Source organism: Canariomyces notabilis (assembly GCF_033297395.1).
Source record: "Canariomyces notabilis strain CBS 508.74 unplaced genomic scaffold N656scaffold_14, whole genome shotgun sequence".
Taxonomy (NCBI): domain Eukaryota; kingdom Fungi; phylum Ascomycota; class Sordariomycetes; order Sordariales; family Chaetomiaceae; genus Canariomyces; species Canariomyces notabilis.
In genome coordinates, this window is record NW_027041836.1 from 433149 (window position 1) to 460400 (window position 27252).

At 55.5% G+C, this 27252-nt stretch overlaps 12 protein-coding genes across 12 annotated transcripts; 6 read left to right on the forward strand and 6 right to left on the reverse strand.

Annotated features, from left to right (window-relative positions):
* Positions 1-92: 92 nt before the first annotated feature.
* N656DRAFT_845960 (DUF367-domain-containing protein) lies at positions 93-1373 on the reverse strand (the record flags this gene model as incomplete). Its single annotated transcript, XM_064819218.1, has 1 exon — positions 93-1373. The coding sequence occupies one exon, from the start codon at positions 1371-1373 to the stop codon at positions 93-95; it is 1281 nt and encodes a 426-aa protein (XP_064669216.1).
* A 658-nt stretch (positions 1374-2031) lies between these two features.
* N656DRAFT_711126 (VHS-domain-containing protein) lies at positions 2032-4146 on the forward strand (the record flags this gene model as incomplete). The annotated part of the gene is made up of 4 exons (XM_064811728.1): positions 2032-2577; positions 2653-3292; positions 3344-3834; positions 3940-4146. The coding sequence occupies 4 exons, from the start codon at positions 2032-2034 to the stop codon at positions 4144-4146; spliced, it is 1884 nt and encodes a 627-aa protein (XP_064669217.1).
* A 259-nt stretch (positions 4147-4405) lies between these two features.
* N656DRAFT_146382 (uncharacterized protein) lies at positions 4406-10360 on the reverse strand. Its single transcript, XM_064808647.1, has 6 exons — positions 10077-10360; positions 9148-9824; positions 8815-9067; positions 8720-8762; positions 7547-8584; positions 4406-7500 (listed from the first exon to the last, which is right to left on the reverse strand). The coding sequence occupies exons 1-6, from the start codon at positions 10077-10079 to the stop codon at positions 4703-4705; spliced, it is 4812 nt and encodes a 1603-aa protein (XP_064669218.1). The 5' UTR covers positions 10080-10360; the 3' UTR covers positions 4406-4702.
* Positions 10361-11679: 1319 nt separating this feature from the next.
* N656DRAFT_688949 (SMAD/FHA domain-containing protein) lies at positions 11680-12531 on the reverse strand (the record flags this gene model as incomplete). Its single annotated transcript, XM_064810637.1, has 1 exon — positions 11680-12531. A coding segment is annotated over one exon (852 nt), but the record flags the coding sequence as incomplete, so codon positions are not given.
* A 1092-nt stretch (positions 12532-13623) lies between these two features.
* N656DRAFT_711136 (uncharacterized protein) lies at positions 13624-15354 on the forward strand (the record flags this gene model as incomplete). Its single annotated transcript, XM_064811729.1, has 3 exons — positions 13624-13720; positions 13805-15232; positions 15287-15354. 3 exons carry the CDS (start codon positions 13624-13626, stop codon positions 15352-15354), a joined length of 1593 nt encoding a protein of 530 aa, XP_064669220.1.
* An 860-nt stretch (positions 15355-16214) lies between these two features.
* N656DRAFT_780374 (3-oxoacid CoA-transferase) lies at positions 16215-18839 on the forward strand. Its single transcript, XM_064815361.1, has 3 exons — positions 16215-16754; positions 16822-18201; positions 18260-18839. The coding sequence occupies exons 1-3, from the start codon at positions 16695-16697 to the stop codon at positions 18389-18391; spliced, it is 1572 nt and encodes a 523-aa protein (XP_064669221.1). The 5' UTR covers positions 16215-16694; the 3' UTR covers positions 18392-18839.
* On the reverse strand, positions 18300-19128 carry N656DRAFT_780375 (Redoxin). Its single transcript, XM_064815362.1, has 3 exons — positions 19072-19128; positions 18910-18955; positions 18300-18846 (listed from the first exon to the last, which is right to left on the reverse strand). Exons 2-3 carry the CDS (start codon positions 18952-18954, stop codon positions 18646-18648), a joined length of 246 nt encoding a protein of 81 aa, XP_064669222.1. The 5' UTR covers position 18955; positions 19072-19128; the 3' UTR covers positions 18300-18645.
* Positions 19129-19682: 554 nt separating this feature from the next.
* On the forward strand, positions 19683-20492 carry N656DRAFT_755163 (YggU-like protein; the record flags this gene model as incomplete). Its single annotated transcript, XM_064813098.1, has 2 exons — positions 19683-20285; positions 20337-20492. The coding sequence occupies exons 1-2, from the start codon at positions 20082-20084 to the stop codon at positions 20490-20492; spliced, it is 360 nt and encodes a 119-aa protein (XP_064669223.1). The 5' UTR covers positions 19683-20081.
* A 107-nt stretch (positions 20493-20599) lies between these two features.
* Positions 20600-21635, reverse strand: N656DRAFT_145995 (uncharacterized protein). Its single transcript, XM_064808646.1, has 4 exons — positions 21225-21635; positions 21089-21155; positions 20978-21035; positions 20600-20927 (listed from the first exon to the last, which is right to left on the reverse strand). Exons 1-4 carry the CDS (start codon positions 21540-21542, stop codon positions 20708-20710), a joined length of 663 nt encoding a protein of 220 aa, XP_064669224.1. The 5' UTR covers positions 21543-21635; the 3' UTR covers positions 20600-20707.
* A 1098-nt stretch (positions 21636-22733) lies between these two features.
* Positions 22734-24339, forward strand: N656DRAFT_790282 (CRAL/TRIO domain-containing protein; the record flags this gene model as incomplete). Its single annotated transcript, XM_064816871.1, has 4 exons — positions 22734-23513; positions 23562-23603; positions 23652-23751; positions 23804-24339. 4 exons carry the CDS (start codon positions 22734-22736, stop codon positions 24337-24339), a joined length of 1458 nt encoding a protein of 485 aa, XP_064669225.1.
* A 62-nt stretch (positions 24340-24401) lies between these two features.
* Positions 24402-25642, reverse strand: N656DRAFT_845969 (HIT-like protein). Its single transcript, XM_064819219.1, has 6 exons — positions 25285-25642; positions 25130-25212; positions 24993-25061; positions 24828-24920; positions 24750-24764; positions 24402-24690 (listed from the first exon to the last, which is right to left on the reverse strand). The coding sequence occupies exons 1-6, from the start codon at positions 25328-25330 to the stop codon at positions 24583-24585; spliced, it is 414 nt and encodes a 137-aa protein (XP_064669226.1). The 5' UTR covers positions 25331-25642; the 3' UTR covers positions 24402-24582.
* Positions 25643-25665: 23 nt separating this feature from the next.
* N656DRAFT_780381 (Mog1p/PsbP-like protein) lies at positions 25666-27244 on the forward strand. The gene is made up of 3 exons (XM_064815363.1): positions 25666-26079; positions 26175-26390; positions 26508-27244. The coding sequence occupies exons 1-3, from the start codon at positions 25997-25999 to the stop codon at positions 26833-26835; spliced, it is 627 nt and encodes a 208-aa protein (XP_064669227.1). The 5' UTR covers positions 25666-25996; the 3' UTR covers positions 26836-27244.
* Positions 27245-27252: the final 8 nt, after the last annotated feature.

Genomic DNA, 27252 nt, shown 5'->3' on the forward strand with positions numbered 1-27252 from the left:
CCACGCTGAGTGTAAAAGGAAAGTCATGTATAATAGACAGCTTTTCCACACGCAATCTCATATTTCATGTGCAAAGAAGGAATGAACACCCTTCACCATCGCCTGGGCGCCGAAGCTCCCCCAGATGAGAATGTCCTGCTGGTCGTTGTAATCCGCGCGCGCTCCTTTTCTAGCTTAGCTAGGCCGATACGGTCAGTGATAGGCGTGGCGTCCATAATGCTGTCGAACTCGTCATTGTCGGACCCGTTATCCGAGTCTGGCTCAGCATCCGAGTCCGGTTTGTATTGATGGGGCTGAGGTCGTGGTATGGTTTCTAATGCCTTCTTGGTGGCTTCATCTGGTTCGGGGTTGGAGAAGGGTCTTGAAGCAAGGATCTTACGGCGGATAGCTTCCATTTCTGCGTCATCGTCTTCTTCCTCTTCGCTGTCGGGCGGAAGAGCATAGCGGTCTCGCTCCTGTGGTTGTTCGTTTTGTCCTGCAGGCGGTGGTTTGCTCCCTAGGTAGATGCCGTCTATGCTCTGCCGATCGTCGTCCTCATCTTCGCCTCCTGCATCCCCGTCATCGTCATCCTCGCTCTCACCCTCACTTTCCTCCTCCTCATCGTCCGACTCAACCGGTGCTCTCCTGTTCATGTTGCCCCCGGCCCATAGGTCGTTGGAATCCACTTCTTCCCTGCTTTCAGCGTACTCCCTGTCCAGCCGCTCCATCCATTCCTGCTCGGCCCTCTTGACGGCCGCCTCGTCATCGCACGCGGCGTACCTCCGCAGCAGACTGGCGTTGATGTCGAGAAACGCCGAGCCGTACGAAAAGGGCGCGAGCACCTGCGTGGCCCAGTCCAGGTGTCCGCAGATGGCGAAGGCGGCGGCCAGAGCCTCGACGCAGTTGAGCCGCCAGGGCTTGCCGTAGTTGACCGTGTTGGCGGCGACCAGATAGGGCAGCAGGCGCTCGCACTTGCCGCCGACCTTGGACCACTGCACCTCCTTTGTGCGCGCCCACGAGCACTCGACCACGGCGGCGCCGTACTGCTCCAGCAGCGGGCGGTCGGCGGGAGAGAGCGTCTGCTTCCCGTTGGGCGTGATGATGACGCCCGCGTGACGCTGTCCAAGGTGCAGCTCGCGCATCAGGCCCAGCTTCATCAGCCGCTTGCCCGAGCACCGCTTGGGGTCGCAGTGGCCCAGGTCCCAGCAGGCGGCCTTGAACGCGGGGCGGGAGCTGGACGAGGAGGCATCACTGGGGGGTTGTGACGAGGCAGTGCCGGCGGCATTGTTGTCGTCGGATTCGGTCCGTCGAGGGTTTCGCGGAGGTCCACGGGGAGGTCCACGATGAGAGTGCTTGCCCCGGGAAGAGAAGCCGTCTTTCTTGTGGCGAACCATGGCGGGGTCGGGCGTTCTTGATCAAAGAGTAGGAATCGTCAATCAAGGGCTGGTATTTTGAAAATGGGTCTGAGAGTGAGAAGTGTGAGCTGCTGAATCACTGAGTCTAACCAGCGCTCAAATCTTTTCTCCCCTTCGAATGAGACAAACTTTTGGCCCTTGCCTGTGGTATGATGTCGTCGATGAGTTCACTACTTTGGGCCTGACTTTTTAACATCCAGTACGGGCCACAGCCCACAGCAGATATCATACTAGGTAGTGGGGTCGAAATGCCAAGCACCCCGCCTCCCCAACTTGCCTTAGCGTCCATCAGCAAGGGGGGCCGTTGATCGACCAGCTTCCCTGGAGTCATTTCGAAGTCAAGTTGTTGTTCGGGCTCTTCGCAACCCACATCCACATCCACTGTCCACTTGTCGTCGGACCACAACCCGCCAAAGGGGCCCAAGCTCGGCAGTGCACCCTCCACAACTTGGAAGCATCAGCTCTGCGATTCAGTGTCTGCCTGGAGGTGTGTAGTAGCCCCGTGGCAAGACAAGTCAGCACATATCAGCACTTAGCTTCGCCGCACCAGGGCGCAACACCAACCAACAACAACGAAACCAAACAATCACAGCGCTGTCGAGATCCAGAAAGTCGCAGAGCCCACAGCGCAGACCAAATGGAGGCGGCTTCGGCGCGGTATGCCGCCAGAGATCGCTGGGGGGAAATGGGCCATCCAGCGCCGTCACAGCTCCTGAGATTCATCCAAGCTGCCTGCAGTCCCGAAAACTACGAGCCCAATCTCGCGCTGAACCTTGAGATCGCCGATCTCATCAATGCCAAGAAGGGCTCGGCCCCGCGTGAGGCAGCTGTTGCCATAGTCAACTACATCAATCACCGAAACCCGAACGTCTCGTTGCTTGCCCTCAACCTGCTCGACATCTGCGTCAAGAACTGCGGTTACCCGTTTCACCTGCAGATCAGCACCAAGGAGTTCCTCAATGAGCTGGTGCGCCGCTTCCCCGAGCGCCCCCCCATCCGCCCCTCACGTGTCCAGCTCAAGATCCTCGAGACAATCGAAGAATGGCGCAGTACCATCTGCGAGACGAGCCGCTACAAGGAGGACCTCGGCTTCATCCGGGACATGCACCGCCTGCTGAGCTACAAGGGGTACACCTTCCCCGAGGTTAGGAGGGAGGACGCCGCCGTGTTGAACCCTAGCGATGTACGTTCCGCGCTCTAGTGTGGTGATGCCGCGCATTATGCTAATCGGGAGTAGAACCTGAAATCGGCCGAGGAGATGGAGGAGGAGGAGCGCGAGGCGCAGTCAGCAAAGCTGCAGGAGCTGATTCGGAGAGGAACACCTGAAGACCTGCGGGAGGCGAACCAGCTGATGAAGATCATGGCCGGTTACGACACCAGGTCCAAAGTAGACTACCGCGCAAAGGCTGCCGAAGAAGTCGCCAAGATTCAGCAGAAAGCTAGGTTGCTTGAAGAGAGGCTAGAAGCTTTCAAGCCAGGCGACAAGATGGTGGACGGCGACGTCTTCTCCGAGCTTGCCGCCGCGCTGTCAAGCGCACAGCCCAAGATTCAGAAGATGTGCGAGGAAGAATCAGATGACCATGAGGCTGTGGCGAAATTGCTCGACATCAACGACAGTATACACCGAACAGTCGAACGATACAAACTTCTGAAGAAGGGTGATATTGAGGCCGCCAAACAAATAGCTAAGGGGGCCCCAATTGCGCCAAGCGGCAAGAAAGGCGCGGCAAACGAGCTGTCTTTGATCGATCTAGACGACGGAGACACCAACGGTGCAGCAAGTCGGGCAGCGTCCCAGACGGCAGGGGTTGAGGACGATCTGCTTGGCCTGTCAATAGCTGACACGAGTAGCTACGGCCAGACAGGAGGGATTGCTTTAGGATTTGGGGCCAATACTAGTATGCTATTATCCCACCCATTTTGCCAATCTCCCTTGCTGACAGTTTCAGACGTTCCTGGACCAGCGCTGCTCTCCTCCGTAACGCAGGGCAATACCGCAAGGGGCCAAGTCCCGGCATCCTCACCGCCCCAGACTTCCTTTTCGAACTTCTCCTCCTTCACCTCTGCACCTAATTCGCAAACTAGCACCCCGCGGCCGGCAGCGACAGCAGCCTTCTCCCCGCCAGCAGCAGGCTCAGCGGCCGCGGACCCCTTCGCGGCGCTGGGGTCTTTCTCCTCCAAACCACAGCCACCCGCACCGGTTCCTGCCGCCGCATCATCGAACGAGGAGGACGAGTGGAATTTCTCCTCGGCACTACCCCCGGAAACACCAACCCTGCCGAAAGAGCACCAGGCCGTGGTCAGCAGCACAGATTTAAAGATCGACATGACGGCGAATCGGTCAAGCGACACGGCGCCGCCCATAAACCTGACCTTTTCCTTTTCAAACATGACAGCGAGACCCATTTCGGAGCTGCATTTCCAACTGGCCGTGACAAAGGTAAGGAAAAAAGAAACTCCAGAAACACAGGCGGATGAATACGGTGACACTGGGGAAAACGGGCGCATAGAATAAAATGCTAACAATCTGCAAATTTTCCCACAGGGCTACGAGCTGCAATTGCGACCGCAGTCCGGGAGAACGCTAGAGCCGAAGCAGAACCACGGCGTCACGCAGGCAATCCGGGTATGGCATCACGGCAACAGGGAGAAGAAGGTCGAGGCCATCAAGCTGCGGTGGCGCGTGTCGTACAAGGTTGGGGGCGATCTCCGTAATGAGATGGGCGACATTCCCGAGTTTAGCATTGCATGATGGACTGGTGATGGGGTGTCGGGCGTATTTTTCGGGCTGGGTGTGTATGTGTGTCGTGTCGTGGAGCAAGGCTCAATCGAATTATTCCGGCGGTGGGACATGCTTCGTATTACTGCTCTCTGTGGTTTTGTCGTGCCCTGTGGCTCGTGGAAAGCATGGGACTTGATATCCATTCCGCTTTTTGCTGGGTAGACTTGAATGAGGCTGCATATTGCTTGACATGGAATGCTGCTCACAACCCTAGGGAGGAGATATCTCCATATAGTCCCGCTGCTCGTAAGCAGTCACCTTCTCCGGAGTGACTTGTTGGTCTCCGTGCTAATAGACCCTCATATACCTATAACGTGACGAGCGATCTCCTATTCTCCAGATTGATTTACATCTACAGTATACATATATATTCATCTCAACGCAAGTATCAGTCACAACGCACACCTAGTATTCTACACCCATCAATGATACCTATGACCCTGCCTTCCCGTCTACCTTTGAATGAACTAGCCAAACAAGAGAACAAGCCGAGCACTCCAACTCACAGTGCTTCACATCTCACATCTCATGCCTGAGAGATTCCCAGTCCAGCTGCGTCATGAGCCGTCGGCACCTCTCCCGAGGCCCTCCTCCCCGCTCCACCCCCGACAGACGAAGAGCCATAACCAGTAGCTCCGGACGAGCCGAACTCTACCAGGGAATCACCCACCATGATTCCTGCACCACTAGTACTCCCTCCAGACGCAGACCGCGACATTGGCTCGCCGCCCGCTAGCCGTGGACTACTACCGCCTTGCGCCGGCGCCGGCGCCGGCTGCCGTTGCTGCCGTTGCTGTTGCTGGCCCGTCTCATACCCTGGGGTGGACCATTCGGCGGAGAGCGGATGCTGCTGGTGTTGATGTTGATGCTGGTACTGCACGCGACCACTCCCACCTCCTCCTCGCGTGGCCATACCGATGCCGCTATTGGAGACAGGCACGGGCAGGGGCAGAGGGGACACTGAGCGCGGCCCGTACCCGGACCCCGATCCGGAACGCGGCCGCAGCCCGCTAGCAGAAGAACCAAGAGGAGGTGACCGTGAGCCGCCAGACGGTGACGGCGAAAGCGACTGTGCCCGCCGCCCACCCTTCCACCCATCACTGGCGCGACCCCGTGAGATGCGGGTGCCCCTGCCAGGCCGTGCGCGGGGGCTGCTGCTGATCTCCTGCTCCGCTCGTCCGTGGTGACGTTCCCACTGCTGATAGCTCGTGTCGACGTCCGAGAAAGGGCTGTCTAACCTTGGAGAAGGTTCCGTTTCGGTGTAGGATGGGCGCCGCGCGCGGGTGAATGGGGACAGGCGCGCGCCGCTGCCGCCAACGGCCGGTACCGAGCCTGTTGTTGGGAATTGGCGATGGGGTTGGCTCGGGATGGGCATTGGACCGGGGACTGCTGTGGGCAGGGATGTGGCACCAGCTCCTCCAAGTGTCTGATGAAGCATGGACGAGGCTGGTGCGTGCGATGCTGAGCCGGCATGCGCATCGCCGTTGCTATGGGTTACGTTAACACTTGGGTTTGACTGATGCGAAGCATTTCGTGACATTGGCTGAGACGAGTAACCAGCAGGCGGTTCACTGCTGAGCCACAACTGTTGGGCTGCGTGTGCATGGCCGGGATGGGGGTGCGGACGCGAAGAGAGTGATGGGTAAGACGATGACATGGGATCTTGGCTGGCCTGGTCAGGCTCCGAGCAGCCCAGCGCGGTGTCAGTGGGATAGTCGGCGACCGTTTCCCAGCGTTCAACAGCAGGCGGCCCAGGCTGACGTAACAACTCCTCAGTCGGAATCGTTGAGAAGGATGGTGCCGGGAACGGGGAAGACTGGTTCGCAGGCGAGCTGTTCGCTGAACGGCTGCCACGAAACAGGGGCCCCGGAGGGGCGAGAGGCTCCTCTTCGGAGGGCGATACCTCGGCATGCGGATGTGGCCCGGCGTCTACAGGGCTAGCTGGTTCCCCGTCCTTCAGCTTTCTTGAAGACAATACCCTCTTCAGGTTCCCGACTGTCAGGGTCTTGAGCATCTGCGCAAAACCCCCCGCAAGTTCGGCAGGCTGGGTTTCCGTTTGGGTGCTGGACTTCATAACTGGCGGTCGGGCGAAGCCTTCTGTCCCTTGAGCGCTGAGCGGCCTTGCTGGGATGACCGGGCTTAAACTTCCCCTTGGTTCGTGGGGCGCCGGTAGCCCTGCAAGGTTCAACTTGTTTAACAACTCCGTCTCTGCCTCGCTCTTGGCTGTCAAGCGAGGTCCACTGGGTGATGTCGACGCCTCCCTTCTGCTTGAGATGGAGCCGACAGCAACCTCACGATTGAGCCCGATCCTTGGATCGCTGACGGTCCTATCTCTCCAGGCACCGGCGCGGTCATGATAGCGCCGCAACTCCTGTCTGCCAATGACCCTATGGTGGGGAATAACTTGGTGCCAGTCCTCAAAATCATTCGTCTGCCGATGATTGTTGTGGTCTTGTTGCGGCACTGAAACAAAACCGGCCGACTCAGCTCCACTCGCCAAATGCGTCTGCGTCCTTTGACTAGCGGTTGAAATGACCGTGTCCTGGTCGTCATCGCTTGCCTCGGGCACTGCAGGCATTACAGCAATGCTGGGATACGGGGTAGCCTCCTGGGCGTCAAAGTAGGAGTAGTCCAACGTCGGTGATTGAACTAACCCCCCGTATTCGTCTCCCTCTAGTGATGTATCTGTGCTGAGCTGACTATCCTGACTGAGGAGCATCGCGGATGAACTAGAGCCAGACTGTGATGAGGTGCTCATCCGATCAAATACTGACGTTGGTTGTTGCCCCTTGGAGCCTTCTATGATATTCTTCCTATGCAGTTGCGACAGGGAGTCGATACGTCCCTCAATCTTCTCAAGCCTCTCTTCCAGTTGAGACCGTGCCTCTGCAAGGGTTGCGGGGTAACGGTTCTCGAATTTCTGCACGTTTTGCAGCAACTTCTGGCCGTGGATGCAGAACCGGCGATAGTCATCCGGCAGCCCGACATTGGATTCTTCCTGGATTCGCGCATCGGCTTTGTCGTATGACAGGCACCACATTGCTGTTGCTGGCGCGAGGAAGTAATCGACTGCACGCATCTCACGGAGTGAGTCGATGAAGAAGGCTTGGACGACGCTATGGATGCGGAGGACATCGAGATGGTCGGCCTGCTTGTCGAAACTGCGCTTTGAGCTTCGTGAGCTTGTGGGAGATATGTCGTCGCCTTCCGATCGATCGATGAGCGCAAAGGCGATGAGAACTTTGAGCGTGTTGTTCAAGCTCGGCTTTCCAAAGGTTAAATCCCGTGTTTTAACAGGTATGCTTTGGTCGAGCGCCTCAAGCCCTTGGACTGGTTAGCGGATCCTGGCGAAGGTTTGGGATGGACATACCACTGGCAAGCATTTCGACGGGGATATGCTGGTCAAAGAAAGCCAGCAAGGAAATCAGGTTCAATGCTGGATACTGGGTCCGGAGCTGGAGCTGTTCTCGCACCGCTTTGTAGGCGGACAGACCGCCTGCCTTGGGTCGAGCCTTGTAGGACTTGAGGTAGCGAGCCAGCGGTTCCTTCGTCGCTTTCAAGTGCTGCGCAGCCACATGGATCATGAGTGGAAGCCGGCCCATGAGCTGCACGAGCTCGAGGGCCACAGCTCGGTCATCTTCTGTCCATGGATGCTTCCTTCCCATTTCAAGCTCAAGAAGGAGGAGATCTCGAGCCTCCTCAGCGGTGAGCAAACCTAGGTGCAGACCCTGAGGGTTATCGAACCGTGGATCGCCGACCACAGCTTGTTCGGTTGATGTGAATATCAAGCTCGTGTTCCTAGCATCGGGGATGAATTCTGGCAGGTCGGGCATATCGAATTGAACACCGTCAAAGACCATCAACCAGCCTGTCCGAGCGTTAAGCCACTTCCTGACGGTGCGGATGACATTCTTTGTGTCGCGAAGATCTTCAAGATCCCTGTGGTCCAATACATCTCGAAGACCCTCGTCTTCAGCAAAGCGCCAAAACCATGACTCTATGTCATGGCGCGATTTTGCCCGCACCCAGTATACTCCTCCAGGATAATCTTCTTTATGCTTGAAGACGTACTGCCGCGCAAGGTGAGTCTTGCCGCCACCAGGGAGACAATGTATGAGCACGGCGGATGTCCCTTCAGACCTACGCCTGCGGTCCATAAGCATTTCGTGCAGGGCTCTCAGTTCGTCCTCACGGCCGATGAAGAACGAATTCGGGCGGAACATTTCGGGATGGACAAATCTCGGCTCCGCTCGATCCCTCGCAGGGGAATCAGGGGGATCTTCTGGGCCAGGTAAAAGGGGTCTCTGATCTTGGCGTGGCTGGTCAGTTAGCAGTAGTGGCGGGCCAGGCTCCGGGTGGTCGCTGTTGAGATTTGTTTCGAGGGCAGGAATAATGTTGCGGACCTTCACTACACATGAGAAGAAGTGGATTAGCGTCAATATTGCAACTGCGCGCCGAAGTCCGTAAACCCCTTTGGGCGCCTGGCTCTTGTCCGAGAGCTGCGACTCAAGGCAGTGATGGACGGCTGTTGGGGGAAACGTACCACTGGAATGTCGGCGTGCATGAGAGCCAACCTCATTTCCTGGCTGGTAATAAGTCAGTATAAGATGCCCCAACCCAGGGCAAATCCAAACTTACTCCGTACTTCCGCAGGCGCTCGAATACATCCAGGTTCGCCCTTCGCCGACGATCGTCTTCTTCAAATCCCCAACGGGGTAGAACAGTATCCCTGGATGCGGCAATCCATTGGCGTATCGCGGTGGAGATGATCCGGTACCCCGGCGCCTGTTCACTCTCAAACTTGCACATTCCCGAATGGGTTGCGTCGATGCCGTAGTACGTGACGCCAGCAAGTTGAGGGCTGGCCGACGAATTTTCGACGACTTCAATCCTGGGTGTAGTTAGTATCAGACTAGCCGCCCCTCCCTTCAGCGTCGCAGAGACTCTGTGTGCGGTGGAGACTCAACTTACTTGAATAACCTTGCATCCGTCTTGAGCATCTCATGGACCATATGAATCTGAAAGTTTTGATGGATTTCCAAGAAATTGTTGCTGACATAGCGTAGGATCTCGCTTTCCTTCATGAGCGTCTTGAGGAGCGTGGACGACGAGTCAAACATGCCCAATGTAGAAGCCTTCACCATCCGCTGTATCGTTCGCCCCCAGTTGGCTGCATTGGACCCATTGTGCGGCGTGCCCAAGAATATAATGCCGTAGGTGGACACGTATATCGACCGTAGATATTCTTTCTGGTGGGTTCCGATATTGTACGACGCCAGGAGCGCGCACTTGGTCACGATGCCACCAAGGCTGTGTGCCACCCAAATGATGGGGAGCCGCTCGGTGCCCTCACTCTGGCGGTAGAAGGTGAGTTTTGCGAGCAGGGTGTCGGCATGGTCGTGAACATAGTCTTTGCTCGGGTGACCGGTGACCTGGGCATCGTACCCGTACACCAGCACGTTGGCGTGCTGATCGCCTAATGATTTTGGCAGCAGATCGGTGGGCCAGTACACCTGGTTTTTCTTGGACGTCCATGTTTTCTTGGGATGCCCGTTGAGGCCATGGACAAGGACAATGTCGGCCTTGGCTTCTGGATGACGGTATACCGCCGTGATATCCCTCTCCGTCGGATTCTTGTTGAAGGATTCCTGAGATCGTCTGGTCAGTTTAGAACAGACCCGGTTTCTGGCGAGTGGTCATCATGAACTGCGAAGTGTGGTGTAGTTGGTGGAAGCATCTTCGGACACGGCCCGGGCCGCCCTCGCAGCGGACAGGGGGTTGTCCACTGTGGTCAGCAAGCTGTGCAGCTGCTTGCTGGGACCTCCCTTCGCGCTGATGGGGGTAAGGAGCCGTAGTGGGGGTATTGCAACTGGAAAGTCAAGAAGAAACGGGGCACTCACCATCCTTTGCTATTCTGCTACCTGCCGATGACCAGGAGAGAGGTATGGACAGGACTCCTAACCATTTCTTGTCGCTCCGCCTAAATAAGGGATGGCTAGGACGCAGGACAGAAGTTGACACGATGAGCCAGCCTACACTACCTTGGGCAGGTAGGTAACCCATTTATGACCACTTCCAGGGCGTGTTTTGCCTTGATGCTCAGCCACGCACCGAGGCCGAGGGGCACCAACTATAAGAATATCCGGTTCAAAGACAATTACACAGAATACTAGCATGCGACGTGATCGTGTCTCGGTCCTGTCCTTTTGGACGTTTTATTTTGCTGTAGTTTTCTTCATAGCGGCAAGCTGGACCCGCTGATTGCCCATCATCGGACCTGGACGCAGGACCACATCTGCAACTGTCCTATGGGGATCATATCCGGGCAAGGCAGCTGCACCCGGGCAAATGCAACCTAGGGACCTGGGGAAGGGCAGTCACGGGGCTGGCCAACCGTGTGGCAGCTGAGCCCTCCTTGGGCGTTCTGCCCCAAAAAAATATGTTTCGGATGCTGGGCGAAGTATCATGGATGTCTGTCAGTTTTCGCCTGCGATTCGCGCAAATCTCCGATCTTGGCTCAATCCCGTTGAACGTTACCGCCAAGCTACGCGGCGCGGGACGCGGCGAGGCAGCGGCCAAAAGCCATGGCCAAAAGACTCGTTGCCCCTTCGAAAGCTGAGCTCGGTGTGTGTCAACCCCTTCGCCAGGCTTTACCTGGCGCCCTCAGCTGGAACAGCCAAGGCGGCATTGCAAAGGAGGGTTGCGATGCAGCGGCGCCACCGGTACTAACGACTTGAGTGACCGGCATTTAAGCACATGGGATCGCCCGCGAATGAATGGATTGAATGCGTCATGGTATTTCGCCCGCAAGCGATACTGCACGTGTAAGTGAAAGCCGAAGGGCCGCGAGATATTGTTTGTGGATCGAAGGCCTCTCTTACAGCCTCATATAGTTCCCCTGAAACTAGAACGCCTAGTAGGCTCTTCCAAATATCTATGTATACGGCATCGCCTTCGTCAGCAATCTGTCCAAAAGGCAGCCTGGAAATCGCCACCTCCGCCCAGCTAGGCTCCTACAATCTGTTGATTTGCTGATGAGGCGAGTATACACCGCGGCCTGGCTTCCGCGCAATCCATCAGTTTGCGAGCCTTCTCTCTAGCCGGGATGCAAAATTGTGCAACGAAACTCGAAGCCACCCAGACGCCGAGGACCATTGTTTCGGTTGCTCCGAATATCAACCAAAGCTTGGGAGGATGGCAGTTGTATGATAGATCTGTTGTGCCACCATGTGACTCCTCAGAGCCGGGTCGGATGACGGTCGAGTACTCAATGTTCTATCGTCAAGCGCCCACGCAAGACTGAGCTCGCAGCCTCGGTGCAACATTGCCGATAGAGAAGTAGACGGCTTCTCCACACAGCAGGTTATCGCCCTGTCCCTCAGCAAACAGCTTTAGCAATGTGAACCCTGAGTCGAGGGGTGGCCGTGCTGAGAGAATGAGGTGCCTCGCCGCCGATGTCAGACACGTCAGGAACAGGTCCTTCGGTGGCTCAGTTTGCTGTTCTCAATCCCTTGGCGCAAGCATGATCACGTATTCCCTCGTGCTCGAGCCGAGCTGAATCACGTCCTTGTTGCGCAACTCCAAATACCGGCTTTCTGGTACCTTTTCGTCGTTAAGCAGGGTGCCATTTGCGCTTTCCAGGTCGATCAGGTACGGCTTCACCCGGCCAATCTTGTCACCGAACTCATTGCGTTTCTCCGTATACCGAAACTGAATAACAGCGTGCTGTTTACTGATGCTGGGATGCTCAGCTGCGATATCAACAACGGCTAGCTCTCTCCCAATCAGCCAGCAACTTCGTGTGCTCAATTCAATGGTGTCAATGACGTCGTCCCCTTTGAACACAAAAAGTTTCCACATATCGCGCGGGGGTGGCTTCCTGGCCTCCGGGGGCTCATGGTACTTCAGTGTAATAACGCTTCCGTCAGCCTGGGTAACCGAATTGGAAGCAGCAGCTAGCAACCCAGTAGTCCCAAAATTCGGCTTTTCCTTGGGCTTCTCGATTTCTTCGCCTTTACTTAGCGCGAAGGAGTCATTTTGGGAGGGTAATGGACCAGAGCGCTTGATGAGGCTTCGTCTGCCGTCGGATCTCAATTGGTCGTCGTCGTCAGCGGTACGTCGGGGTTTGTGCCTCGAGCGCGGAGGGTCCGGGCTTTGCACTTTTCGACGGTCCCTCTCCCCGCTGCTATTCCTGCGTCTTTCGCGGTCCCGGTCTCTCCTCCTCTCTCTGTCCCTCGACCGCGTTCGCTCGTTTCTCAACCCGGGTGACCTTGAGCGCCGCCGGTACTCATTTTCTCGCGATCCAGACCGATGGCCGCCTCTGCTGGATTCGTATTCGTCATCACGATGTCTTCTCCGCTCGCTGCACCGGGTGCTATCTTCGAATTTCCTCGGAGGGGACCTGCGATCACCGGCTTCCGGCATAATATCAATCTTGATAAGCCAGTGGCAAACACCAGCTTTCCCAAATCTTTAAGTGCGCCAATTCTGGAGGAAAACTGCGCCAGCGGCCCTGCCCCTGCGAGCCCACCTTGCTGTTAAGTGGTTCAACTTTCTCAGTCTTCTGGCAAATTCAGGGATCACTGTGCGATTTCTGACTGATTTGCAGTGAATTGCGAGGCGAATTGCAGCAGCCTTTTCATTGTCATTCGCTCGCGTCCCAACCTGCGCAAAAAAGGGCTCCAGATCGGACGCTATCCTTGGCTCCCGTCTTTGGTTGGCTGTGGGGCTGGCTCAGTGTTCCCTTGCAAGGCCGCAGTTGCCTAGCCTCATGGGGCCGTTTGTTGCTGTCTGGACTGTGCAGGCAGATGAGACACTGCAGTGCAGCGAGGGCGAAATGACTCTCGTGTTACATAATCCAACCACTCGCTGCGGACCATGCCATGATTGTCGCCCTCTCTCGGCTCGGGCCTGCTTCTCCCACTTTGAATGTTCGCCTGACCCTCCCCAACTGCACACTCCGCTGTCAGCCTGACGTGCTTGTCTTTACGTCTTGCTCGTCGATCCCTCGCACGGGTTTGTCCCAAGTGAGACTTCTCAACTTCTCCGTCAAGCCCGTATCATCCGTCCCTGCCAAGACACTCACGAAGCGGTGATCGCTGGCCCAAACGCCCTCAAAGGTTGCCGCTCGATCCCTTGACTCGATTGCCATCAACGACCGCTGTCGTTGCGTTGCGGTCAAACGTCGTCGAATTTCCTAGTCAAGCCTCACACGGGCCCTCCCTGCTCGCTAGGTCTTGTAGCCTGCGCTCTGGCAGGTGGCTCGGGCGCAGTACCTAGCTGACGACATACAAAAAGACCGGCACAATTCCCCCTACAACTCGCAAGCGGAAAGCCGCTGAGGCGACGATATCCTCTACCGACTCCGCCCCTAACAAGAGGATCCTCGCCTCAGCCGGCCTCGACACGGAACCTCCTACTCCACTAACAAGTGCTTCAAACGGCGGAATGGACACTGACGACGACTTCTTGTCCGCTATGTCCAGTGAGGACGACATGCTCCCAGAAGATGATAGCGAGAATGAGGACATGTCCGGTGTCGAAGGTCGGTTCCTGCCCAGATGTTTGCACCGAGTCATTCGGTTCTCGAAGTCTCCTGTAACAGTGATACTAATACGGCTTGTTCCAGATTTTGGCTTCGACGATGAGCCCGATCCGGATATCGATATGCACAAGGAGATTGGGGCAAAGAAAAGAGTCGCATATGATGTCAGTTTCAAGGTCTACCAGCCGGGCGACATTCAGAAACAACAGGATGACTTAATAGACGAAGTCAACATGATCTTAGACATCTCCAAGGAAGAGGCGGCTATTCTACTCCGCCACTTCCGATGGAACAAAGAGAGGTTGATTGAGGACTATATGGATAGACCAGGCAAAGTCCTTGACGCTGCTGGTCTCTCCAGGTCGGCCGCCGGCCCCCCTAAGATGGAGACCATCCCCGGCTTTACATGCGACATTTGCTGCGAGGATGGGCCGGGACTTCAGTCGTTTGCTATCAAGTGCGGACACAGATACTGCGTCGACTGCTACCGTCATTACCTTTCGCAAAAGATCCGCGAGGAGGGTGAAGCAGCACGCATCCAGTGTCCGTCGGAGGGGTGCAGTTTGATCATCGACGCCCGATCCTTGGATATCCTCGTGACCCCAGAGCTGACGGAGCGATACCACGAGCTGCTCAACCGGACTTATGTTGAGGACAAGGAGACCTTGAAATGGTGCCCTGCTCCCGACTGCCAGAATGCTATCGAATGCGGAGTCAAAAAGAAGGACCTCGACAGGGTGGTTCCCACGGTGTCTTGCCTGTGCGGCCATCGATTTTGCTTCGGCTGCATTTTGAACGACCATCAACCAGCACCATGTGAGCTGGTGAAGAAGTGGCTCAAGAAGTGCGCCGACGACTCGGAGACGGCCAACTGGATCTCGGCCAACACCAAGGAGTGCCCAAAGTGCAATAGCACGATAGAAAAGAATGGAGGTTGCAACCACATGACGTGCCGCAAATGCAAGCACGAGTTCTGTTGGATGTGCATGGGTCTTTGGTCCGAACACGGCACTGCCTGGTACAGCTGCAACAGATACGAAGAGAAGAGCGGCACTGAAGCCCGAGATGCTCAAGCTCGGTCACGCGTATCCCTGGAGCGCTATCTGCATTACTACAACCGGTATGCGAATCACGAGCAGTCGGCCCGGCTGGACAAGGATATCTATGTGAAGACGGAGAAGAAGATGGTGCAGCTACAAAAGGAGTCGGGCATGTCCTGGATCGAAGTCCAGTATCTCAACTCGGCCTCGCAGGCCCTCCAGACCTGCCGGCAGACCCTGATGTGGACGTATGCCTTTGCTTTTTACCTTGCCCGCAACAACCTTACCGAGATCTTCGAGGACAATCAGAAGGACTTGGAGATGGCGGTGGAAGCGTTGTCGGCAATGTTTGAGAAGCCGGTCACGGAACTCGCAGACCCAAAGCTGAAAGTAGAAATCATGGATAAGACCTCCTACTGCAACAGGCGGCGGGTAATTCTTCTAGAGGACACAGCCATGAACCTCGCCGAAGGTAAGATTTCCCAGGACCACTCACTGTCTTTGTTGCACTGCTGACCATGGTTAGGGCGATGGACTTTCAACGTCGAGCTGACAGGTTCGGGAGCTAATGGCGGACCGAGCACTCGACGCTGATGTGTTGGACGGACTGAGCACCCCACAGCGCACTGATGAGGAACTAGAAAGGACTGTGTGTCTGTCTAATCAGCGGTAGCATGGCTCTACGTATTCAGCGGTTACGCATACAATTTGAGCTTTTTAGGATCCCTTGATCCAGAGCGGAGCATCAGGGGCAGCTAGAAGCACTTCGCATAGCGTGTTCAAGCATGCGGTGCGCAGGGGCAGGCATAGAGCGGGCACATTACAGGAGTTTGAACATTGGCGAGGTGCCTGGATCGCTTGGTGTAAATATATCTATGTAGAAGGTTGGAAGGGATCGGGCTTGGGCTTGGCCTGGGACGTCGGGTCCAGCGGTTGGGGGAATTGGGTGGTACGGACAGGCAGGGCTCTTTGTGTTTTGACTTATTTTGACCATTGACGAGACAAGGACGAATTAGAACAACGAAGAACGACCCTCAGGTTTGCATCACTTCCTCTCAGCCCTGTATCGTGAACAATTCAAGCATTTTGCCAGCCACCTGTGCCATGCAATGCTCGTTTCATCACGGACTCGGATGCTCTATAAGATGTCCACCTGGTCAAGTGGGGAACGTAGAGGTCTCCGAGTCGGAGAGTTCCAGGAATGGAACCCAGACATTCTCGGCTTCTGGAGTCGTGCTTGTGACCCCACTCCCTTGCCCCGACTTTCGCTTGTGCGCCCCTTGTTCTGCACCTGACGGCAAGGACTGGTCACGGGTTTGGGGTCAACTTGCGCTCGCACCGTCCGTGTTCCATCAGAGGAGCGATGACGTCGCGGGGAAGTAGAAATGGACTCATGGAAACTTTTCAAAAGGATAATAAATAAATGAGAAATAAGATATGTATGGAGTATATCAGAACACACTGATCCTTCATTGCATCCTCTTCATCGGTGCAGTAGGTACAGTACTGTACGGCAGTACATACTAACGTTAATCCCCAGGCGCTGTCTGTCAAGAGCCGGTATGGATATTCCCGTGCGGCAGCCCAGGTCGGTGGGGTTGGGGTGAACACTCTCCCGCTGCCGAGCTGCTTTTCCGAAGGTGGAGACTTGCCGAGACTAGACATTACGGCAGTGCCGTCGGCCATTCACGGGATAACGGGATTGGGACCGATCGCGGCTTTCGCTGCCATGGGGTCAAGGTACTGTACCATTTTAGTGCCAACGACGGTTCAGTCGGAACCTTATTGCCTTTCCTTACTGTTGATTTTCTATCCCATTTGTCTGTTTCCCTGTTTCGATCCGTTGCCGTCCAATCCTCTTTTCCATTGACTGCCCATCAATTGCAGAGGGGTTCATAGGCACTTGAGCCGTCCAACACCCCCGACTCACAAAGATGCCGTCGACAGCCCTGTGCATAAGGACGCTGAAGGCTTACGCCAAGTACGGCCAGAATGTGCGCGATGAACCATTCTCACTGGCTTCAAGTTGTCTCGCCTTGCTAACAGTATGGCGCACAACAGCATGCAGCGCTCTTTGCGCGGGCCTTCTCGGCCACCGCCCGCCGCGCCGAAATCAACAAGGTCTACCCCTCGGCCGCCGAGGCTCTCAAGGACATGAAGCCAAACACGACACTTCTCTGCGGCGGCTTTGGGTTGTGCGGTGTGCCGGACACGCTGATCAATGAGGTCCTCAACAAGCCCGAGATTACGGGTCTAACAGCTGTCTCCAACAATGCCGGTACCGATAACAGCGGCCTCGGCAAGCTACTCAAGACGAAGCAGATCAAGAAGATGATTGCCTCTTACATTGGCGAGAACAAGACGTTTGAGACCATGTACTTAACGGGCGAAGTTGAGCTAGAGTTAACGCCCCAAGGGACACTGGCCGAACGATGTGCAGCGGGGGGCAAGGGCATCCCCGCCTTCTACACTCCGGCCGCGTTCGGCACTGTCGTGCAGACCGGCGAGCTGCCGTTACGCAACAAGCCCGACGGCACCCCGGACCAGTTCTCATACCCCAAGGACGTCAAGGTGTTCAATGGCAAGAGCTACCTCCTCGAGCATGCAATTGCAGGCGACTACGCCTTCGTCAAGGCGTACAAGGCCGACCGGCTCGGCAACTGCCAGTTCCGCCTGGCCGCCAACAACTTCAACGGCGCCATGGGCCGCAATGCCAAGATGACCATCGTCGAGGCCGAGCACATCGTCGAGCCCGGCGAGATCCCGCCCGAAGCGGTCCACCTCCCCGGCATCTACGTTAAGCGGGTCATTCAGAGCACCGCCGAGAAGAACATCGAAAAGTACACGTGGAGCAAGGACCCGAGCGAGGCCGCCGAGGATCCCAAGGCCGCCGCCGCTCTGGGCACGGGCGACACCAAGGCCAAGCGCGAGCGCATCGTCCGGCGCGCCGCCAAGGAGTTTAAGAACGGCATGTACGCCAACCTGGGCATCGGCATGCCCATGCTGGCGCCGGGTTTCGTCGGCGAGGACGTCGAGGTGATGCTGCAGAGCGAGAACGGCATTCTCGGCCTGGGCCCCTACCCGCGAAAGGGCGAGGAAGACGCGGACCTGATCAACGCTGGCAAGGAGACGGTCACGCTCAAGCCGGGGGCTTCGGTGTTTGGGTCCGAAGAGAGCTTTGGCATGATCCGCAGCGGCCGCATCAACCTGACCATCCTGGGCGCAATGCAGGTCAGCGCCACGGGCGACCTTGCCAACTGGATGTTGCCGGGCAAGGTCAAGGGCTTTGGTGGCGCCATGGACTTGGTCAGCAACCCTAGCGCGACAAAGGTTGTGGTGACGATGGAGCACACAGACAAGAAGGGCAACCCCAAGATTGTCAAGCAGTGCGCCTTCCCGCTCACGGGCAAGGCCTGCGTGTCGAGGATTATCACCGAGCTGGTATGTTTTCCTAAGTTCCGACAGCCGGTTTATGAGACGCTAATAGGTGCTGGAACAGGGCGTCTTTGACGTTGATTTTGCCCACGGGCTGACATTGATCGAGATTGCCGATGGTGTGACTGTCGATGAGATCAAGGCCAAAACCGAGGCTCCCTTCCGTGTGGCTGATGACCTGAAGCCTATGCTCTGAGTGAGGAAATAGTGAAATTGGATATTGGAATGGTTAGTACGGCGGAGGTTCTCTGTCTAGCATTGGTGGGTTAACATTGTACCATACGATAAATAGCTTGTGGTTGACGGCTTGGTCGGGAGATGTATCACAGCGGCTGATTTTGGCTTCCTTTTATATTGCGACTTCATACCCCTGCGAGGAATTGATGACAACTAAGGCCATCTATCAAATGACATGACGATGTTGTATTACCGCGATCACGTAGAGTCACGCTACGCAGGCCCAAGAACCTTCTCCGCCGTCGACACATTGGTACCAGTGTTGTCCGGTTCCACGGCGACCGACTTGACTTTGCCCTGCTCTATGACAATGGCGTAGCGCTTCGACCGGTCACCTCCAAAGATGGCCGAGCCATCAAACGACAGGTCGAGCGCCTTTGTGAACGCCCCGGTGGGATCGGCCAAGAAACGGATCTACATACAAGCTGTCAGTATTCCACAGGAAGGCAGTCAGAAAACATCTGTTGTCGGAATTACCCCAAGAGTCCCAGCTGGATCAAGCGTCTGGCCCCACGCCTTCATTCTATAATCCCCCCAAAACCTCTCAATTAGCTCTCATTCTTTCACCTCCAGCTATCCAGCAAAGCACATAGCGGGATCGAGCGTAGAGAGATGGGACAGCCTATTAATAGTACTCACACGAAAACGTCATTGACCGACACCACCGCGACGCTCTCAAACTCGCTCGTGCGCGGGTGCTTGACGTAGCCGGGTATGTGCGTCGCCGAGCAGGCCGGGGAGAAGGCGGCCGGCACGCCAATCAGCAGCATGTTGTTGGTCTTTTGCGCCTCCTTGGCCAGGTTCACGCGCGTCCCCGGCGAGCCCTCCATCAGCACGTCCAGGTCCGGCAGCGGGTCGCCCACCTTGATGTCGGCGCGCGCCGTCGTGTGGAAGGAGCTTCGTGTTGTCCGTGTTGTTGCTGTTGTTGCTCCTCGCAGGGCTGAGGAAACCAGCGGACGGAGGGTTGAGGGACGTAACATTTTGCGGTTCGTGTTTCGAGACCTTGTCAGCGCGGACGGATTGACGTTGGATTGGTGGTTTTGGGGACGATTGGAACCAGCAATTGGTTCTGGTGTGGATGGGAGAGTCGATCGCTGTGCTGCTGGATGAAATGGATGTCCCTCTCCCAACTCAGCTGGGTGTGAGAAGGTGACATCATGAAGGGCAGGGTTAGGGTTACGGTGTGGTTTGTAACTTACAGCATACAGTATACACAATGTTACCAGTGGAACGCCATGCTCAATGGCTTATGAGGTCCTACGGTGTCGACTCTTTCACATTTCCAGAGATAACAGCGTTGGCGTGAGGCCCTTGGAACTGAACACGACCCTCGCTCTATACGACTTCAAGTACAATATTGAGCCGCTAAAGTAGTGAGCTTTCGAGCCAGATCTGATCCAAGCGCCCACTCGCCGCAAGTGAATGATTGTTGATCACGATCATTCAGGCGAGCGAGGATCATCAATACCCAAGTGCATGACTTCCGCAATTATAAAAGCGTTCTTGTTCCACAGGTCACCTAAACAGCTTTCTATTTACCGCTCGGGCGAAACTGGGGTGCCACCCAAGCGCCGAGATTCATTGAAGTTGTCCCTCCGCTGAGGTGACAGTAGGCACATAGGTCCTGACCAGCGGGTTCCAATTCCGGCATGTCAACCCGAGCTCTCTGGTACGTTGCTGGTACGAGGAAAGCTCCCAAAGCCACGCTCTACATGCGCTGCAATGTCAAGCCTGGGACCAACAAAAACCGCGAGGGTATCGCGGCAGTCAATGAAGAAGCCGTCGAGATCTGTGTGGCTGCACAGGCGCGCGAAGGCGAAGCGAACAAAGCGGTTGTCAGGGTCTTGAGCGAGGTGTGTATTGTATCACACAAGTCGCATGCTTCTTCTAATTCTGCCGTACAGGTGCTCGATCTGCCAAAGTCAGACTTGCAGATCACCCAGGGCCTCAAGTCCAGGAGCAAGACTGTTGCGGCAGCCGGATCTTGGATAAACTCTGCTGAAGATGAGTGTCTGAGGCGCGCCAAAGAATATCTGGACCGAGCCATAGACAGCTCTTGACCGGATCTTCGGCACTTCCGTCCTCGTCCCTATCCTTCTCCCTCTACATCCAAACACCTCAAGGCTCGCGCAAAGTTGCTGCCCGCTCCGGGGTCAACGTGTCTGAGTAGCGGGTCTCGGCACGGTGTTCATGTATCGGCCATCCAGATGAGATGCCGTCCAGGATCTGGCTCTTGGCGCGCATGAGGCAGAGAGATTTCTTTGTCCCAAAGCCTTCAGCTCACCCCCCGTCCTCTAGCTCGCGCAAGCCCACTCGGCCGAGTACCCCGGGCGGCTCCACGTGCGCCTCTCGCCGCCGTTCCTCTGGCAGACACCGTCCCCCTGACAGATGGCGGCGGTAGTCGTGATTGGCGACCTGAAGGACCTGGCGTCCGGTATCTTGGCGTTGACTTGGACGAGGTTGAGGGATTCTCCACAAACGAGGTATCCGTCGTCCTGAAACTGTGTCAGTGCCCGATGGAGAGGTTAGTCCTAGGGTTACACACATGAATGTAGCCTCGGTGTCGGTCTCGGCCGTCATCCGCTCAGGGACCCTTGTCATATCTAACAATTTATATCAGCCTCCACGTCGTGTTATTCTGCGTGACAGAACCTACTATGCTGCTGCTGCTGCTGCTGCTCTTCCTGCAGCTTCATACGCTTGAATGACTCCGTTATCGGACCCTATACATCAGGAGGATCCATCAGCATTTCGTTATGGATACCACAAGTCCTCTTTATTCAGGGTCGCACCTCTGGGAAATCGACACAAAACGCATTCATGTTCAACCCATACAGGAAGCTCGCAAAGCTTTCGCTAAAGCGGGCCAGGCTCTCGTGCATCAACTGAAAGTGCATCATGTTGGCCTCAAGGTCGGCCATGGCGTCAGATAGCTCGGCAAAGGCTGGCTCGAACGCGTTGAGAGGGAAAGGGGCCTCGCCCTGCACGCTGTTGCGAGCCGAGTCACGGAACGAAGAACGTGACGATGGGCGAAGCGGTGTCGTTGGACGAGAGCGGGACGTCGATCGCGCGCGTTGTCGGCCAGAGGGATTGGTATCGTCGCCTGCCATTTCGTAAATCGAGTGCTTGGGCTAGCGATAGAATTGTCGTCTTGTTGTTCAGTAGGAACCGTCTTTGTTTACCAGGACGACGGAGCTCTTCGACTTCGATTGCTCTCACTTCAATTGGCCCCCCACCGTTGGCTTCTTATCGATACGAAACCCCACTAGCGTAAATTACGTTACATACGTGTACATATGTTACGTCACTTTCTGGGTCTCCATCAGGAGCAGGCGACAGTTTCGCACCCGAGTGACCCGACTTGGAGAGAGTCTTTGTTAAGAATTATATTCATCACAGTGACTGCGGAAGAGCCGGAAGAGAGGATTTCAGTAGAAGCTCCAGATTTACATAATCTAAGTAGCCGGGCTTGCCCTAGCAAAGTTGGGGCTATTCCTGCAAAACTCTTTTCCCATTTTGACCCTGGTCAGGTCCTCCCACGTCTTGACATGCGTCCTCGTCATGCGACTCGTGCCCCGCTATCGCAACGTTAATGTCAGGTACCCGGTACGCGTGTTATCCTGCTCAATTCATTCTGTAACTCTCAACCGCCCCTTTTCGCCGTGTCTTTTTGAATAGCTCTTGGTCGCCAACGAATCTAGTTGACCGCACGGTGAGCCTTCGGATGCTAAGCTCGTTTTGAATCTGGTGTGCTGCGCCGTGCTGCACCTCGAGCTGACACGGGAGCGCCTGCAGAGCTAGGGTTGTCCTGCCATCAATCGGGGCTGTACAGAGGGCTGGCGCGCAGACAGTGCCCAACTGCATTTGTTAGCCGCCGCTAATCGTCATTCTCGATTTTTCTGCGTAGAGATTCTTGGGAGGATTTCTCCATGCACACCTCGCTGCGTCTCACTTCTCGCTCGGCCTATATTGTTCAATCAGCATTCCCTTCTCTTGCTATCACAGGCTTAGCCCAACCGTCCCGCTGCGCCCAACTCGCCAGTCTTCACCGCGCGCACTTCACGCTCCCGGCATCCTGCGCCATTAGCGTTGGCAGTTCTGCAAGGTTCCTGCGTACCGGATACCAAGGAGTTTGTTACCCAGCACATATCTGGCGCGCTCGCAGTAGCACTCTACGAGCCTCCTTTTCGGGGCTTCTTCTAGCTGTCTCGGCTGCTGTAGTCGCCCTATCCGTCTACTACGTTGCCCGGCCAGAGAGGACAAGCAGACAAGATACCCAGGAGCTATCCGAGCTTGTCGATATGGCCGCAGAAATACCGCCAGGCCGTCCTGGAAACTTGACCCCTGAGCAAGAGGAGAAGCTCAGACGCCTCTGGCAGCTAATATTCCAGGTGTGTGGGGTTGGCCAGGAGCAGAACGATGCCGGTGCAGACAGCGCTTCAGCTGTGGCTGGTGACAAGGCGGACGGCGACGCTAAGAAGGCAAAGAAAAGCCGGATGTCGTTCTTCTCACGCAAAGACAAGAAGGAATCTGAGGCAAACTCAAATTCCGCGCCCGCGAATGCTCCCGTCGTGCTCAACCTGGGAAAAGACGGGGAGGCAGACAAGTACGGGCAAACAAAAGATTTCTATGAAACACTTGCCAGTCAGTCACCGGAGTCTATCCGTAATACTATCTGGAGCATGGTGAAGCACGATCATCCGGATGCCCTCATCCTTCGGTTCCTAAGAGCGCGCAAATGGGACGTCGACAGGGCCCTAATCATGTTCGTGTCAACCATGAAATGGCGGGCCCACGAGATGAAGGTCGATGAGGATATCATGAAAAATGGTGAGGCTGCTGCGCTGGCAGCCGAGAAGAGCAGTGATGCCGCGGTTCAGAAGGTTGCGCACGATTTCATGACGCAGCTCAGGAAGGGCATCAGTTATGTGCACGGCACGGACAAGCTGGGGAGGCCCCTCTGTTTTGTGAATGTCAGGCTACACAGGCAAGGGGAGCAAGAGGAGGCGGCCATGGAGAGATACACCGTGTATCTCATCGAGACCTGCCGCATGCTGCTCCAACCGCCTGTTGATACGGCCGTAAGTCGAACCCATCGCAGACCTCCTACCGCTTGTTAACGATTACAGACCGTTGTATTCGACATGACCGGGTTTTCCATGGCGAATATGGTAGGTTTATATTCAGCTCCGTGATGATACGATCGCTGACCAGATCAGGATTATTCGCCTGTGAAGTTCATGATCAAGTGCTTCGAGGCCAATTATCCCGAGTGCCTGGGTGCGGTACTGGTGCACAAGGCCCCCTGGATTTTCCAGGGTAAGTACTTTCCCAACAGCGCCAGTGGGAATCCGCCGTTGACACAAGCCAGGCATTTGGAAGGTGATCCGAGGCTGGCTCGACCCCGTCGTCGCCAACAAGGTTCACTTCACCAACAGCGCTAAGGAAATGGAAGAGTTCATCAGCCTGAAGCAGATACCTAAAGATCTCGACGGTGAAGAGGACTGGACGTACCAATACGTTGAACCAGCTGAGGGCGAGAACGATAAGCTTAATGACACCCAAACACGGGACCGGATGCTGGCGGCCAGGGAAGAGCTGTACAAGGCATATGAAGACGCCACGCTCGAGTGGATTCAGAACCCTGAGGGTGACAAGGCGACCGAGATCAAAGCGCGGCGGAACTCGATCGCGGCCAAGCTCCGCGACGACTACTGGAACCTTGACCCCTATATCCGTGCCCGTTCGTATTATGATCGGACCGGTTTTCTTCAGCCTGGGGGCAAGCTCAATTGGTATCCTGAGGGCAAAATCGAGACAGCGAATGGAGTGAACGCTGCCTCCGCTGCTGCACCTGCTGCCGCACCTGTTTCTGCTATTGTTACCTCACCAGATGATATTGATTAGGCTTGTCGATGTGGAAACAGAAGCATATATCAACTTCCACAGTAGTCGGCGAACGGGGGTTACATGCACTGTACGATCTTATAGGAGTATTGCGGATGCGGCCCGCTGATCTGGGCTGGCTCGTTCTGCACTATTACTGAGAAAAGACATTTGGCCATTCTGCTCTTGCGCCTCTTGACAAGAGCAATACGTACATACGCATCTGCTTGGCCCATGATGGGCAGCTCTCGCGATCACATTGATTCACATTTTTGACTTGATCTCCTCAAAAAGCGCCTTGAGCTTATCCATGTCTGTCTTCTGCTGCGGCCAGCCGATGCCGAGCCCTTCCTGTGCGTTGGGCTTGGGGATCTGCGTTGTGAGTTAGAAACGGACAGGCCTCGCTATCCCAGGGTTGATGATGCACATACCATGTGGAAATGAACCTGGGTAGATTCCACGACTTAGTTGACGGCTCGTATTCGATGTCAAGGGTATAGTCCACTTACATGGCCAACTTCCTGGTGCGCTCCCTTTCCGTTGTTCTGCAGGATGTTGTACTCCTGAGCGCCCGTGGCAATGACGAGCTTCTTGGCGATGGGCTGGGGTGGGAAACACCTTGTTAGATCTAAACCTTTCCTTATAAGGGTATCTATAGATTGGTTTTCACATACAAGGATCTCTGTCAGGTGGTCATCCGGGATATCGGTGAGTTTCTCGCCGTGGACCTTGGGAATCACGAGCTATGAGCGCTGTTAGTGGGCTCGTAAAAGGAGGGAAGAACTCGGATGGGCGGGACTGCGAAGCGTACAGCATGTCCTCGGCTGAGAGGCATGATATCGAGGAATGCGAGCGTCTTGTCGCTCTCAAAGAGCTTGAAGCATGGGATCTCTCCTGGTGTTGAGGCCAAGAGTTAGTTTTTGGTCGATTGAAGCTTATAGCTAATAGAGCTGAGAATAGACTTGCCCTTGACAATCTTGCAGAAGATGCAGGAGGCCATTTTGCTTGCCATTGGTCTGTCCCAGGTAGAGATGGAGTGTGATGGAGCACCTTGATGACTGCTTCACCTACGAGAGTCGATTCGAGAATCGAGAGGGGTTGCTCTGGAGTCGCTAACAGGTGAGCTCTTCCCCGTCACGGTTCGGGCCGGAGCGCGACTTGTACTGTGTAACGTCCTGATAATTACCCTCAGTCCACTACCTACGGTACTGTAAGGCACTGCTGTGCCCCTCGATAATCATGGCGGGGTTTCGGTTTAAGCTACGTCACTGCGGATCGGTACTGTACTGTACGGTAAAATACCAGGTACCTCGACAGGGCAGTCCTCAATCTGCTTTGCCAAATGTTGCATAGCAACACTGGACACATTTGTATCTTGTAAATGCGCGATCCATCTAGATATGCTCAAGGTACAGTAAGTGTAATACAGTCCATTGAAACACGCACTTGATTGGGTTTCATGAACTGCTGCCTGCGCCACCATGACAAGCTCTAGAGACACTGGTACCCCGCCATGCCCCGCCATCCTCTCGCAGTCAACGATACTGCCGCCTGACCCAGTCGCGAAGTCGAACGAACTCAAGAGTTCTACTTCATCGGACCATATCCTACAGTACCCATCAAGCATAGAGTGGCATAATCCGGATTGTGTATATTGAGTGAAGCTATTGTGCACATCATGCCGCGCAGGGAGTACAAGACCACCCCGCTCTTCGGGGGCGCACTTGTATGCGACTTGCCCGCGAACTTTGCCGACGTCAGGTACGTTTATGCGAAACGGCGCATTCCTCTACGCCCTCCAGGATAATCTGAAATTAACGCGATCAATTTCGCTGACCGTTCTTTCTTACCGGCAGCACTATCCGTCAAGTCCCCGACAACCAAGAAGTCTACATCGACAAGGATGGCTTCACATCCATCATCTTCGACATAACCGAGCGCGTAGACGCCCCTGGAAGCGGGCTGGAGCGCGACGGGCGCGCTTTGACAACTCACCTCGAGGACCTGGTTGGCGACGATGCTGATACAGTCAAAGTGTGGAACACGACAGAGACGCAGTTTACACATCTTGAGTACTTGACCCCTTTTTCCCCTGACCCTCTTCCCTCCCTTCCTCTCGCGCCCATTGCCCCCGGAGGGAAAGCAAACAGCAAAGAAAAATGAATCTAACCAATCCCCATTCAACACAGTGAATCCATCCCCGCCTACACGCTCATCGCGACGCAGACGCCACACGCAGGAGGAGGAGGAGGGGTTAGCGACACGCCGACTCGGCAGCAGCGGGCGGGGGCGCCCGACTTCACGGCGCTGATCCTGACGCTGGTGCGGCTCGAAAAGGAGCAGACGGACGTGCTCATCACCATCAACGTGCCCCACATCAAGGGCGAGTACGACGAGGACGAGGTGGACCTGGCGCTGGGCAAGCAGGGCGAGCTCATTGGTGATGCGGTCGAGCATGCGGCCAAGATATGGGCTACTTTTCAGGTCAAGGACTGGGGTCTTTTCGATCAGATTTGACACTTTGAAAGCGTTGGGGTGTGGTGAGGTGGATGTGGATGATTTTATAGTGTGTTGCTCTGAAAGGAGTCATCTCGTTTGTTTCTATGAAAGGGGATTTTGGATGGTTGAACGGATGGCCTTCCAAGCGGGTTGTTGTAGGGCTACTGACGACCTTTTCATGTGTCTATTACTGGAGAGTCATGACATGGATTCAGTACGGGGTGGGAGACAACGATTGTCAGGCGCTTGGAAGGTTGGGCCTGTCGATATCGCATCTAGTTATTGGATAGGTAGCCGGGAAAGGCAGGGACGGAGCGAGGTGAAGAGACGGAATTCACGAATGTATGTAGTCTTTAGTATTACAGCAAAGCTCTACTATGTAGAACCTCCTCGTCAATCTCAGTATGCAACAATGCATGCCAACAGTCAGGGTAT